Genomic DNA, 14,597 nt, shown 5'->3' with positions numbered 1-14,597 from the left:
AACTTTTAAAAGGGAGTGTACCATAAAGACAATTAAGCCTTTTTGTTTAAATTAAGGAGGAGAATTCTCCACGGGGTCCCTCGGGACTTTTCTATTCGTTTTTATAATGGGGTTTCTGAACTAATGAATAAAATAAGGTGTGTGTGTGTGTGTGTGTTTAAAGTATGTAATTCAATATATTGGAGGTATGACTGTGTGTAATGTATGTTGTAGATCAAAACATCCACATATGATATGTAATGTTTACACATATGTGACATATCGTCAAGTACTGTTTACCAAAATACCTTATTTTACTCATAAGTTCAGAAACCCCATTATAAAAAAAGAAACTTACAAAAATCCCGAGGGAACCCGTGGAGAATTCTCCTCCGGGTTTTTGTACTTCAAGCTGAACAGCTCTGTTCCCAATGCATTTTACGCTATACATTTTGTTTTGGATATGGATATGCCACAACAACGTGCACGTCACTGTTGTTTTTTTTTTTGGCACCAACAAGTATTACCAAAGTGACTGTCACTGACCACAGCGCTGTGAAAAGTCTCAGATACCACATGACATCGCGCTTCTGTTCCCTATTGGATTTGAAATTGAAAATACATTGTGGAGAGATAAAACAGGTTTATTTTTAAGATGCATCGTACTAGACTAATCAAAGCCAGCACCAGGGACACAAAATCCCACCGTTAGACACATATTTTTCTTACAAACTCTCTTACATACTATTGAGACTACCATATTATTGTACTTAATTAATGATTCAGTTTGATACTGTAGATTTTTTATTTATTAATTGATGTAAATTATGTTTGAAATAACACTATTATAATTATTTTTACATTTCTAAAACTTTCTCACGTTTTGATCAGGCTTTTCGACGGGCAGCCGGGGTCTTTCCCGTTGGGTCCTCAGTCAACGTGTTACGGAACGGTTGTATGTGCGAAGATCTGATGGGTTGTTTTGGTCGCACGGTTTAACATATTATGAGGGATTTGAACACACGTGTACGATTCTGCTGTTATTATTGAATCTATACCATGATGCCGGGGGAGAACCAGTCCAAAGCCGGAGGAATCGCCTTTGAAGCGACTACTGGCATTTGTCAAAACTGCACTGTTTTAAATCAGGTGGGAAGTTTATTCCTCAAACTCGCTGACAGTCCAGGAATGTGATTACGTTATTAGTTTACAAAGTAATGGTGACCAGGTCAGTTAATGAGTGAGTTTATATGACATTAACCTGAGTGGAGCTTCATTTGTTACTAAAACATGTTGAGTTTTTGTGGATCATTTCAAGATGTGGTGTTTTAAAGTATCTGTCTCAGACACTAGATTTGTATTATTCAGGCTAAACATTTTAGAGTTATAATGTACTTGACATAACACAACACGTTGGAAGTTGGAACATAATGTATGATCAGATTCATTTGTAGAGTTTAATACAGAGATACTGGTGATATTGCTATAAAATTGATGAAATTCCATATTGGTAGAGGGCTGTTGCTGATTTATAATGCTGTTGTCTTAAATGTTTTTCAGAGTTTAGATGAATATGTGGCTGCTTTGTTAACACTTAAGCAGAAGATCATCGACACAGAGTGAGTGAATATCTAATTGATGAATTATTCCAATGTACTAAACTCTAATCAACTATAAGGTTATAAAACATAACTTTTGCTTGACTAGTTTGAGGTGAAATTATCCCAATACAATGTCAATTAAAGCAATATAAACAAATGACATTTTTATCAGCCTGTAACCTTTTGACATTTTTATTTCAGTCGCCTCTTGAGTGAATACAAAGAGAAGTGTGGTGATATCCTTTTTAAATCTATTCTGGGCAATTCCATATTATTGTCTGCTTTGTCAGCTTCTTGCTGATTTACTGTATTACTTTATTTAGTGAATTAAACCTCTTAACTATTTTCAAACTAGGACACTTTTATGTAGTGGTTTGTAATTGAATTAGCAAGACGCTGTTGTTGCCCCATGTTTGGAGAAGGATATAGCTGCAGGCAGATCTCCAAAAAGGGTCTTTAAGTGGAAGTGACGCCTCCTCTTGCAGTTGGCGCATCCCCCTTTTGGAGATTATTAGGTTGAGGTTAACCCTCAACCCCTCTAAAGTTTATGATGATAACTTAATTAAAAAGATGCTGTAATATAAGTTTAGACAACTTTCAGAGTATGTTCTATGGATCCATCTATGTTTTTCTTGACCAAAAATTACAGCTTCAGAAATCACAGAGGTAAGACGTTTTTTTGTTTTGTTTTGTTTTTTTCAAAAAGTGTAATTTCTGTGCAATTAGGGTCAACATTTTGAATTGCAAAAATAACGACTCTAGCTGGTTTTCCAAGCACTCCCCATCTTTTATTGGTCATAAAACAGATAGTCCCACCCCAATCCATGCCTGTAGTTGAGCCAATCCTATGATTTTAAAGATAAAAAACAACCTGAAATAATGTCTTTGAAATTTAGAATTTTGTTTATATTTAAGTGAAAAATTCAAATGTAGTTTTTTCAGCCCATTTGACAGCCCTATTGTGTTTCTTAGAGAGAGCAGTAAATTGCACAGGCAGCTGGATGAGGTGCTGCTGAAGCTTGAGCCATTAGAGAAACAAACAGTGGAGTATGAACAGATAAAGACAGAGCTGGAGAAAACTAAGGTATGTGTTCAAACATGCTAATTATGGCCCTTAACTGTATATTAAGTAGTGGTGGGCGATATGACCAAAATCTTATATCACGATATGAGTCATTTTATATCATAATAATGATATATGATATAGTAAAATAAAATTGTGTTAATATATATTAATATGTCTATTTTTGGAACTCCAGTCAGTGAATTAAATACTTGGTAAATTAAAACTACTTCCTCTTTATTTGGAACAATGTCAAAATAAATAAATAAATGAAAATCAACTCGTTTTCAAAAATCTGCATTATCAAAATGCTAAATATAACAGTATGCCACATTTCAGTTAAATATGTTGTTGGCCAATATTATTATAAAGTTTGCTCAAGAAACTTCTCAAAGCAATGCGACAAAAAATAGACAAAATAAACACTTGTCGCTAAATAAATAAATAAATGATTTTCATTATATTCTTTAGCGTGCTTCATTTTGAGGTGTTGAAACAGATTGCTTGTGTTACGAGTGGTTATGGTCATGTGAAGTAGTTTGCACTGCTCTGTACACCATGTCGCACCTGTTTTAATAACAAGCTCCTCTTCATTTTTTTTACCTGTTTGGGAGTCGTCCTTTTCTGTGGAGATTGTTTGCTCCGTGTGGGATTAAACCTGCGCGATTGATGCTGCACTGAGCTCTCCTGACTCTGGAGCTCAAATATCTGACAGCCTCCTGGACTCACATGCATTACGGAGATCCAGAGATGGCACGCGCCACAGTTACGTGAAACATTCGTGTGTCGGATGAGAAGATTAAGCTTTTAAAGCACCAAACGTGCAACAGAAAACATTTTTAATGCCAGAAAAACCCTGTTCATGTTTCATTAATTCTCTCAGTCTCACGTGAAGCCCTGCCCACTGATAGATAAGCCCACGCTGTGCACATGGATGTTCACATATTGCGATATTTCGGGTATAGCAAAATCTCTTATCGGTTGACGCTTTATATAATCGCCATGATATATATCGTCATATCGCCCAGCCCTACATCCAAGTTAGTTTAATAATGCATTGTGAGTTAAAAAAAATCTGAATCTAACTGCTGATCATTTAAAATATTTCTCTTCTGTACAACAGGCTGATTTGAGCTCTTACCAGCAGAAGTGTGAGGATGCTGACAAACTGAGAGCTGAAAATGCCCAGACACTCATTCTGTAAGACCGCTATATTTTAAAGGTGCACTCAGTAACTTTTTTGTTTAGGTCATCTTGGACTTACACTGACACCTAGTGGCGTGGATGCAGCATCATTCAGAGAGTAGTTTTCAGATTCAGGTGCCATTGTAGAAGTTCACATTGTATGTTCACAGCCAGACATGATTCATTTAATCCATGAGTGAAAGTGTCAAATAACAGGACGGTTACTGAGATTAGCGAGTAGTATTCAGCTGGCCATATGTTTAAAATCTTCATGTAGAATAAAACAGCTGTTTTAAGGTTAGTGATATGACTGGAGTCTTCATCTCATGTGAATGGTTATGATTTTATACATATGTTTAAATATTACAATTAATTTCTTTAGAAGTAAAATGTTTTAATGAGGAAATTACTGAGTGCACCTTTAATTTCACTGTGGATTAGTTGCATTTGTGATGATGTCTTTTGCTCACATTATTTGTATCTCTCGCCCCAGCAAAGACAAACTTGAGGAATCCTTAAGGAAGGCTGACGGTATGTAGGACTAATTCTTTTAGGATCAGGGCATGTAAATCAGACATTTTTGAGGGAAATCACATTCATCAGAATACAAAATGTCAAAACTGAAACCAGACTTGAAACAATGATCTGTAATCTGGATAATTTTGATGTTGCCCATCAACATGTCATTGTTTCACTCACAGACACAGTGCATGGACAAAACCTGGAGAATGAAAAGCTCAGAGCTGAAAAGAAAACACTGGAGGACGATCTGCTGAAAACTCAGGTTAGATGCTTTATAGTTAACAATGAGCCCTTGCTACCTTTTATTAAATCTTTGTTCAATCAACAATAGCTGTAAGTAGGCTGTGTAATCTTCTGTTCCAATAGTGTCTTTGTATACCATTTAATTCTAAGGGCAAGTGAGAAGGTGGAAAGTGTTCATTAAAATCTAAAATAGATCTGCTTTTGGCACTTTAATAATTTTACTCAATTCATAGGTCGACATTGGTGAAGAAATAAAATGATAAAAAAAATTAAATGACAACCCTTTTAATGCTGTATAACTGGCATTAGTTTCCATGATTCTGCAGGATTTCTCTGATTTTGTTAATGTAATCGAACTGGTATACTGGCATATGAGTGGCTTAATCAAGCGAATAAATGTGGATAACTACCACCTTAGATTGGCTATAAATCTCTAGTTTCTTGGGTTTTGAATTTCTGATTTATTGTGTCATTGTGTCTTTAATCTTATTGATTTTTATTTGTTTTATTTCCAGGATTCCCTCAGGGAATTTCAGCAGACTGTTGAGGAGCTTGAGAATATCAAATTAGAGAATGCCAAGACACTGATTCTGTAAGTCCAACTGAGTCTATTACAGTCATAATAAACAACTGTAATTGTGTTTCTCTGATATATTACTTCTGTCATCTGCTATTCTATACTCTACATTCAAATCAATCTCATCTGTTAGTGTAACACAACCTATCCTTAAAATTCCCCTCAGTGTTCATGTTTACTAGGAATATGTTTGCTGGACTGGTACTGAATTTAATTTGGAATTCCAAGTGCCAAAAAAAATTATATCCCAGGTTGCTTATATTCTGTACTGTTTTGTTCCCCTACTCAGGAAAGGAAACCTTGAGAATGAACTTTTGTTGCTGAAAGGTCTGTTTTGTTCTCTTACCATTACACTTGAATGCTTTTTTAAATTTTTTATGCACTGATCAGCCACAACATTAAAACCTTCTACCTAATATTGTGTAGGTCCCCTCGTCCTGCCAAAACAGCGCCAACCCGCATCCCAGAATTGCATTCTGAGATGATTTTCTTCTCACCATAATTGTATAGAGCGGTTATCTGAGTTACTGTAGACTTTGTCAGTTCAAACCAGTCTGGCCATTAAAGTGGGACCTAAACCATATTAGGCAGCTGGTTTTAATGTGGTGGCTGATTGTCGTGTGTATATATATATATATATATATATATATGGTTTCTGAATAAGGATTGTGACATCCTATTAAAGCAAGTCTTGGATAATTTAATAATCCCCATACCTAAGCATTTGACACCACTGTCCAACATCTGTTTTATAGAGCACTGTAAAGTTTGGAGCTAATTCTGGTCTCCTCTTATTTTATGTGCACACAGAGACAAAGTTTCAACAGAACAATCAATTAAATGACCTAAAGAATGAGAAAGGAAGAATTGAAGAAATTTTGCTCGCAACACAGGTTGGAATTTTACTTTAAGGATTAATATCTACTGATGAAATAAATTCAATATTGTGGGAACTGTTATCATTGTTGATATTTGTTTCCTTGCAATATTTAGCAAAGGCTAAACAAACTTGAGAATGAGTTCAACAAAGGTAAGACTTGTGCATAATGACATCTAGTAACTTTATATTATTTTGAGCTATTAGTTTTAGCCGTTAATCAAAACAAATATTCTTATCTTAGAGAAAAGGAGTATGTCTTCCCAAACAGAGGCTGAACTGCAAATTGACAAAGGTGTGCATTGTTTAAAGCTTCTAGAATTTGTTATTTTGAAAGAAAGCTGCTCCTACAAAATGTCTGGATCCCGTTGGCCATTGTTAATGTTTTCTTTTCAGGCAAAGTCAGAATGCTTCTGGAAGAGCTCTGGCATTGCATGGAACCTTCATCACAAACCAAAGAAAAATTGCTTCTTCCTGGTAATCATTCTTGAATTGATTGATTGATAAAAATTGTACTTTGAGAAAATGTCTTCCATGTCAATTCCCTCAGCTTTATTGTTAAAGAGGCAACCCATTTTTCTTCTATAGGAGAGTCTACACCATTGAAAAAACAACTTAAACGAACACCACCTCAACCGCTGCCTATCAGTCCTGTAAGAAGTCCGATCTCTCATCCATCTCCTGGGAAGCCCAGTCCAGAAACTCACTTGCAATCTCCAAAACTCTCAAGCTCCACACTGAAAACATCTCCAGAAACCAGTACACTTAAATCATCACCTCAGAACTTGAACAAGCAGAACAAAGACCAATTAATTACACCAAACAGAAAGAGGAAAGTATGTTCAGATGTGCTTGAACAAATGAATACCTGGACTGATTATGCTAATGAGTCCTCATTGAAGGAAAGGAATGATAGAGACTTGTTACATGACAATTATTATTCAGATTTGGAGGACATTCAAGAGTGGTTCAAGCCTTTGCCTGCAGCTTTATCACCTGTGCGTAGCCCTTCAATAGAGCTGGTAAGTCAACATTAATTGTTTCGATAACATTGTTATTCTAGGGTTTTTTTTCCCTTAGTGTTTTTGTTTTTAGTGTTTGCAGTGACAGTCCCTCCTGAAGCAATTTGAGTTCCAATGGTGATACAAGCAGAACTATTATATGCAGAGAGATTCATTCGGATTCTGGGATGCGCATAAGCGGTTTTGCACCGCTCTTATTGGAGCTTTATGTGTTTCATACATTTTCTTACTTTAGTTGTTTTGTGGGATTAGAGGTTCTAGTTATTTAACCTATTTAATAGTTGAATATCTGTTAGTTATGCTGTTAAATCGCTGTGCTTAGAATCCACGTGTCCTTATGAGACACATATGATTGGGTAACCTAGACATATAATTATACATGGGTTCCTTAACACTGACTAGTCTACTAATAGCTCAGACAATGCACAGACTGGTTGATTAGAAGTTTTACATTGGTAGTTTTACACATCCCTACCTGCAAATTCTGTATTACAGGGTGAAACAAATGTTATTTTAGACACAACTGTTCTTCAATAAAATGTATACAAATTTCATGAGAAAAGGAGCTAGCACGACTTAAAAAATTGCAATACTTACAGAATTGTAATACTTAATCGCAATTCATATTGAATTGGCATGAAAATATAGTTGTAACATCGAATCGAGATGTCTCTGGCAATTCCCAGCCCTACTCATTAGTAATAATTGTGTAGGGCACACATTCCTTTTAACATTGGCTTGTAAAATTTAGCTATTTTAATGTTACTGTCTGACCTGTAGTGAAATGTTTTTCTTTCAGGTCAGCCTCAATGACGATCTGCCAGAGCAGGAATATCTATTAGATAATAGGAAACCAGAAGCACTATCAAGCTTTCATTCAGATACTCTTGAAAACAACACAAAATTTGAACCTTCAAATATCGAAGATATTCAATTATTGATCAATGAAAAAGTGGAAAAGTCTTCATTTCTCTTGTCCCCAAGCACTCCGAAAACAAAATCAGCTGTATCTGATGATGATATGGACCTTCAAAACACATCATTTGAAAGCCAATACATGGAGATAGAGGATATGTCAGAAGTAAATCATAACTGTGTGGACAACACCAAAAATCAGAAGAATACAGAACCAGGTGTATTGAATGGACACAGAGTGGAGAATACCTTAGAAAATGACACCACACAAACCGCAGCAGAGCTTCCGCTGATTAATCAAAACCATGAAAGAACACAATTTGAGGATGCAAAAGTCACAGATGAGATTAAAAATCTACCAAATAATTCTAAAGTTCCTCTGCAGCATATTGAATCTGACCCAATGTACACAAATTCTGTTAAATCTGAAGAATCCGAAAGTTCTGAGGTACAACCTAATGATGCATTGATGTCGAAGGTCAACAGCATTTCAACACAAATTGAAGGAAACTTTAGTAAGAGGAGTGATGAATTAGAGAGCTCTACACCCCTGGGAATAAGGACTGTTGCAGACGTATCAACACATGACATTCAGAATATACAGACCAACAAGGCAGCTGCTAAGGATAGCAGTTTAAAGCCTACAGAATATCAGAAGAGCTTTGATGAGAGAGAAAATGAAGGTGCTTGCCTGTTAAGGTCTTTGAAGGATAAAGAATCATCATCAGAAGATGAATGGTTCTTTGGTTTGAAAAGAAAGGTTAGAGGGATTCGCTCAAGGTCTGAATCAATGACCCCCTCAGATGAGTTGGACGTTGTGTCAGAGTTTAAGCAGTGTTCTTCTCCGAAGCAAATGTCCAGATTGTATTCTGAAAGCAGAGAATTGTCGCATACTGGACTTTCCACTGAAAATAAGTCTGATGATGAAAGAGGTTCTGAACCAGTAGAAATTTACTCAACTCTTCCAACTGTTTGCAAGTCACTGAGTCAAGAAAATAATCCTAAGAATACTGAAGTAGATGATGCAGAGAACCCAAGAAAAATTTCAACTCAAATCAGCACCAAATCTCTTCAACAGATTGATGAAATGTCAACTGATGCCCTTGGCTCTAGTGTTGAAAATTTGGTCTGTGATGTTTCTAACCACAAGGGAACATCAGGAGACTCTGCATTGGATAGTCTTGAGGGTACCAGCACACCATGCCAAGCTTCTCCTGAACCAAGAAGTTCTACCTTTGAGAAAGATTTAGAGAACAATGGAAATACTTCACTTTTTTCAGGTCTCAACACCAAAGCTCCAATTACACCAACATCTTGTTTATCTCTTGGAAGGGTTCGGACCGAGATGGGTCCACCCCTACCTCCAGTTGTTATGCCACTCACTGCTACTCCTCCAAGATTTGGAAAGCACCACACTGCCTCAAAGCCTACTACATCATCCTCAAGATTATCAACTGATGAGCCAAGTTCTCTTAAGAATCTTCCTCCAGTGCCTGTTAGTGATTCAGCTCTTCCAGTTGCAGTCAAAATGTCTCCATGTTTGACAACTCCATCACCTTCTTCTGGAGTTCCTTCCTCACCCCTGCAGTTTGGATCAGCTACTCCAAAACATGCTGTTCCAGTCCCAGGAAGACTCCCGTCATCTGCTTTATCTTCCTCACCTCCCGCTCCTCCTCAGGAGAATTCCATGCAGATGCTTGACACTATGTATCCTGAGCTGTCCGCACGTGCCCGCACTCTAAACATACTTCGTGGGAATGTTAACCTGAACAGAACTGGTAATGAGATTGGTCCCTCCCCTCCAACTGTTAACCAGATATCAGGAAATAAATCGATCAGTTCTTCATCCACTGCCTTTACCAAAACCGAGCAAAAACCAAAAAGGACAGGTGTGAACATGCTTTTGCCAAAGAGTGCCAAACGACTCAGACTTGACAACTGTTCGCCTGCTCCCCCAGGTGTGGCTTCTCCTACAGAACAAGTAATGGATCCTCAACCATTCGTTAAAACAGAGTCCCTTGAATCTCGACAGAAAATACAAAGCAATCAAGAACACCAGAAAATTGATGAAAAGCTGGACAACAAGAGAAATGACAAGCAGTTCCAGATCTCAGAAGCTCTTGCCAGAATAGGGTTGTCCTGTTTTGAAGTGTTGCCTGTTGTCAAGAGCCATGTGTTTCTTGGGAGAATATCCCAGGTGCCGATTTTGATTGATGAAGAAAAGGCTGTCATTGCTGAGTTCTGTGTAAATCAGGTAAGCATCCATGCTTTAGGGAATTTAAATGGTTGTCTTAGTTAATTCAAGCTTGTGGACATTGATGCGTCTTTGCATTTTCTCTGTTTAATCAGTCTTCAGCAGAAGAGTTCATGTCTGCCATCTTATCAAAACTGAAGAAGGAGAGGAACGTTCTGAGTTGTGAAAATGTACAAGCTCTCTGTAGAGTCTATGCCGGATTATGTCGCCAAATAGGAGACTATCAGAAAGCTCATGCATTTGCATACAGTATCCTTAAAGAGGGTGAGTTTATAGCAACTTATTCCATGATGTTTATCTTCATTCAACGGTGGATCATTTCAGTCGTTTAACCTACAAGGTTTGTTTAGAAATGTATTCATTGTTCATTCAATCCTGTTTCTTTACTCAGACTTCCCTGATGCCCCTAAGCTAATATTGTTCATGGTCACAACATGGCCAAGTGTGCTTTTCCATAAGACCTCCTTGTGCAAAGCCATCCACACCGTGACCAAGCTAAAAGCAGAAGGAGACATTTTGGAGTACCTCACCAAATATCTGCACTGGGATAAGGTTGGAACTCTTCATGGTCTTATCTTTTACCTGAAGTCTTCAATGGAGAACTGAAGCCAACAACACATGCATTTACCAATAATTTGTATAACAGTTAAAAGAGTGCTTTAATGTAATTCTTTGCAAGACCCTGTTAATTATATTTTTGGGAATGTTATTTTGTTACACATGTGCCTATTGAATCAACACGTTAAAAAAAATTTAAATAAAGGTTTTTAGATATTTTAAGTGTTAGATATAACAGTTGTCTTATTATCTAGAGCCCCCCTGATGATATCCAAAAACTGATCAGCAACACACTGAAGGCACTACAAGAAGACAAAGATTTGACGTTTAAGAAGCATCATCGCCACGGTGATGACCTTTGCCTTACTACTTGGGAGTACATTTACACCTTGGATATCCTGTGTACACATATGAAGTGGAAGTGGACACACGACTGTATAATTGGGTACAATTTATCTACTTCCCACAGAATGTTAAATAATTTAATGTTTTCAAAAAATACAATTTTATAAAAAAATGTATAATGACCTTTTGTTTTTTAATTAAATAGCAAAGAGCTTTGGCCGATCATGAACACATGGGTGACACAGCCGAGGCCTCAGCAATCTCCAGTCCGGGATATTTCTGTAGCAGCTGTTCTGCGATTGATTGGCAAGTTACTCAATTTGCTTACAATTATTTGAGTAATTTATTTAAATTAAATAGTTTCATAAAATAAGTCAATTTATAAAGTTAGAACATTTTAGAATTTACATAAAATTATTTAACAAATGTAATTTATTTTTTAAACAAAGTTTCATCAAAAATGTAGTTACTGAATTCATTAAGTTATTTAATTTGCATAAATTAAGTAATTTTAACATTTTAATAAAATAAGGTAATTAAAACATAAAGATGTTGAATTTACAGAAAAATAAATAATTTTCTTTATATACAATTAAAAGTTTAAAATAATGCTAAAGTTAAATGATAATTTCCAAAGAAAAAGGCATTAAAAGGCCACAAATAATAATAAAAGAAAATTAAGCCATCTGAAAAATGTCAAACCTTGTTATGTTATGTTGTTATGATAAATGTTCTCTCTCTTTCTTTTGTTCTTTCTTTCCCAGGACGACTTGGTCAGTTAGGGATGAAGCAGAGGCTATCCAAATCAGTCCAAAATGTTGCAAAAGCCATAAACCTCTTTGGCAAACATGGGATTACAGAAGGTACTGAACAAGTAATAATGAAACAACTGAAATTGCAACTAAGCATAGTTTAAATGGATCTTTTTAGGTTGTAAATACACCTGCAGTGGTGGCCAAAAATATTGGCACCCTTGGTAAATATTAGCAGAGAAGGCTGTGAGAAATAGGTCTTTATTGTTAAACCTTTTGATCTTTCATTCAAGAAAATCACAAAATTCGAACCTTTAACTGAAGTAAAACAATTGAAACAGGGGAAATATCTCATTATTAAAAATTTTTCTCAAACGCATTGGCCATAATTATTGGCACCCTTTTGCCAAGATAACAGCTCAGAGTCTTCTCTTATAATGCCTAATGATGTTGGAGAACACGTAACAAGTGATCTGAGATCATTCCTCCATACAGAATCTCTCCAGATCCTTCAAACGTTGGTGGACTCCTCTTCAGTTCACCCCAGAAATTTTCTATGGGGTTCAGGTCAGGGGACTGGGATGGCCGTGGCAGATCTTTGATTTTGTGGTCGGTGAACCATTTTTGTGTTGATTTTTATGTTTGTTTTGAATCGTTGTCCTGCTGGAGATCCAACCATGGCCCATTGTAAGCTTTCTGGCAGAGGCAGCCATGTTTTGATTTTTTTATTTATTGGTATTTGATAGAGTCTGTGATGCCATGTATCTGAACAAGATGTCTTGGACTTCTGGCAGAAAAACAGCCCCACAACATTCAAGATCCTGCAACACATTTAACCGTGGGCAATTGGTTACTTCATCTCTGTGTGCGCCAAACCCATCTCTGGTGTTTGCTTCCAAAAAGAATTTGTTTTGTTTGTTTGTTTCATCTGACCATTGAACCAGGTCCCATTTGAAGTTCCAGTAGTGTTTGGCAAACTGAAGATGCTTGAGTTTGTTGTTTGATTAGAGCAGGGGCTTTTTTTCTTGAAACCCTCCCAAACAACTTGTGGTGATGTAGGTGACGTCAGATATTTTTTTTGTGACTTTGACCCTAAGACCCAAATATTTTCTGCAGTTCTCCAGCTGTGATCTTTGGAGATTCTTTGGCCACTCAAACCATCTTCCTCACCATGCGTAGAGATGATATAGACACATGTCCTTTTCCGGGCCAATTCGTAACATCTCCAGTTGATTGGAAATTCTTAATTATTGTCCTGATGGTGGAAATGGGCATTTTCAATGCTTTGGCTATTTTCTTATAACCACTTCCCATTTTGTGAAGTTCAACAACCTTTTGCCACACATCAGAACTATATTCTATGGTCTAACTCACTGTGATTGATTGATTTATTGATTAAGGGAATTTGGCCTGTGTGTTATCTCATATTATTACTCCTGTGAAACAGGAAGTCATGGCCGAACAATTTCATGTTCCTAGTCACCCAGGTGTACTAAAACAAATGTAAAATATGAATGGGAATATACTTCAGATATATTTTATGCATAAGAATTTCTAGGGGTGCCAATAATTGTGGCCAGTGTGTTTTGGAGAAACATATTTATTTAATAATGTGATATTTCCCCTCTTTAAATTGTTTAACTTCAATTAAAAGTTAGAACTTTGTGATTTAAAAAAAAAAAAAAATGTAATGAAAGATCCTTTGCTCATATTTACCAAGGGTGCCAAATATTTTTGGCCACCGCTGTACAACTTTTGTGTTAGCAGCCCAGACCCTTAAAAACAACCACTAACCAGTGCTATGCTTGCAGGTGTACCAAAGGAGGTGCAGTTATCTGCTGTCTATGCCATTTATGACCTGGCACCCTGCAACCCCAAAGATGCCCTGGAGGCTCTGGCATCATGGCGGAGTGAGACCACACAGCCAGTACCCACTGCTGTGACTAGCTGCATCACACAAATCGGTTCACTTTGTCGCCAAATAAAATCCTGATCTTGTATTTTTAAATCTGCATATGGTTTTGTTTTTGTGCATTTTTATATAAAAAATTAAATTCTAAAAATGTGATGGTGAACTTTAAAAAAATCTGTTAAAGAATATGTTCATTACAGTAAAACAATCTTGCCATTCTTGTACATTTGTGTATATTTTGTATGTAGATTAAAGATATTAAATTTATATACCATAAAGAGCATTTTTATTGAACTTAAACATGTGTTTGTTCCTTTGACTTGTCAAATATGTCATTATCACCATATTATAACTATCAACAGATATGTTTTGTTTATTTTTTTTTGTTTCTTATTTTTGGACTGGAAATTGTATAAGCTACACTAAAAATATTTGTTCATTGTTTGCTTTGGTTGTTTGTGTGTTTGTGTTTCATATATCTTATATGATTCACTACATCTTGAGTTTGTGTTTTCCATGTTAATTTATTTTAATATATATTTGTTTTATTTAATTTCTTAGGATATAAAAAAATAAGGTTTCATGTAAATGTTTCTGTGAATAGGAAAACATTTAATGTTATGTAACATGGTAAATCTAAAGATGGAGAAAGCTGCTCATCCATGTGAAGTTTGTTTTCCTTTTACTGAAATTGACACTTTTTTTAGGCAGAATCAGCACTTTTATTTTCATAAAATTTTTTGCATAATGTACAGCTTTACTTTAATTAGAGAATGTGCACATAAGACTGAG

General features: G+C 36.1%; 1 protein-coding gene across 1 annotated transcript; it reads left to right on the top strand.

Annotated features, from left to right (window-relative positions):
* Positions 1-930: 930 nt before the first annotated feature.
* ice1 (KIAA0947-like (H. sapiens)) lies at positions 931-14,141 on the top strand. The gene is made up of 22 exons (XM_052144085.1): positions 931-1,128; positions 1,540-1,598; positions 1,782-1,817; positions 2,229-2,246; positions 2,553-2,664; positions 3,767-3,843; positions 4,322-4,359; positions 4,530-4,612; positions 5,109-5,185; positions 5,460-5,497; positions 5,981-6,063; positions 6,164-6,200; positions 6,292-6,342; positions 6,444-6,524; positions 6,636-7,069; positions 7,869-10,238; positions 10,334-10,502; positions 10,630-10,790; positions 11,051-11,241; positions 11,347-11,447; positions 11,906-12,004; positions 13,705-14,141. Exons 1-22 carry the CDS (start codon positions 1,039-1,041, stop codon positions 13,884-13,886), a joined length of 4,587 nt encoding a protein of 1,528 aa, XP_052000045.1. The 5' UTR covers positions 931-1,038; the 3' UTR covers positions 13,887-14,141.
* Positions 14,142-14,597: the final 456 nt, after the last annotated feature.

Source organism: Xyrauchen texanus, chromosome 15 (assembly GCF_025860055.1).
Source record: "Xyrauchen texanus isolate HMW12.3.18 chromosome 15, RBS_HiC_50CHRs, whole genome shotgun sequence".
NCBI classification, from domain to species: domain Eukaryota; kingdom Metazoa; phylum Chordata; class Actinopteri; order Cypriniformes; family Catostomidae; genus Xyrauchen; species Xyrauchen texanus.
This window is presented reverse-complemented; position numbering and strand designations above follow the sequence as displayed.

Coding starts and splice junctions, on each gene's coding strand:
- ice1 (XM_052144085.1), top strand. CDS start 1,039: ATGATGCCGGGGGAGAACCAGTCCAAAGCCGGAGGAATCGCCTTTGAA. Junction 3,844..4,321: donor AATGCCCAGACACTCATTCT/GTAAGACCGCTA, acceptor CTCTCGCCCCAG/CAAAGACAAACTTGAGGAAT. Junction 6,064..6,163: donor AAATTTTGCTCGCAACACAG/GTTGGAATTTTA, acceptor TGCAATATTTAG/CAAAGGCTAAACAAACTTGA.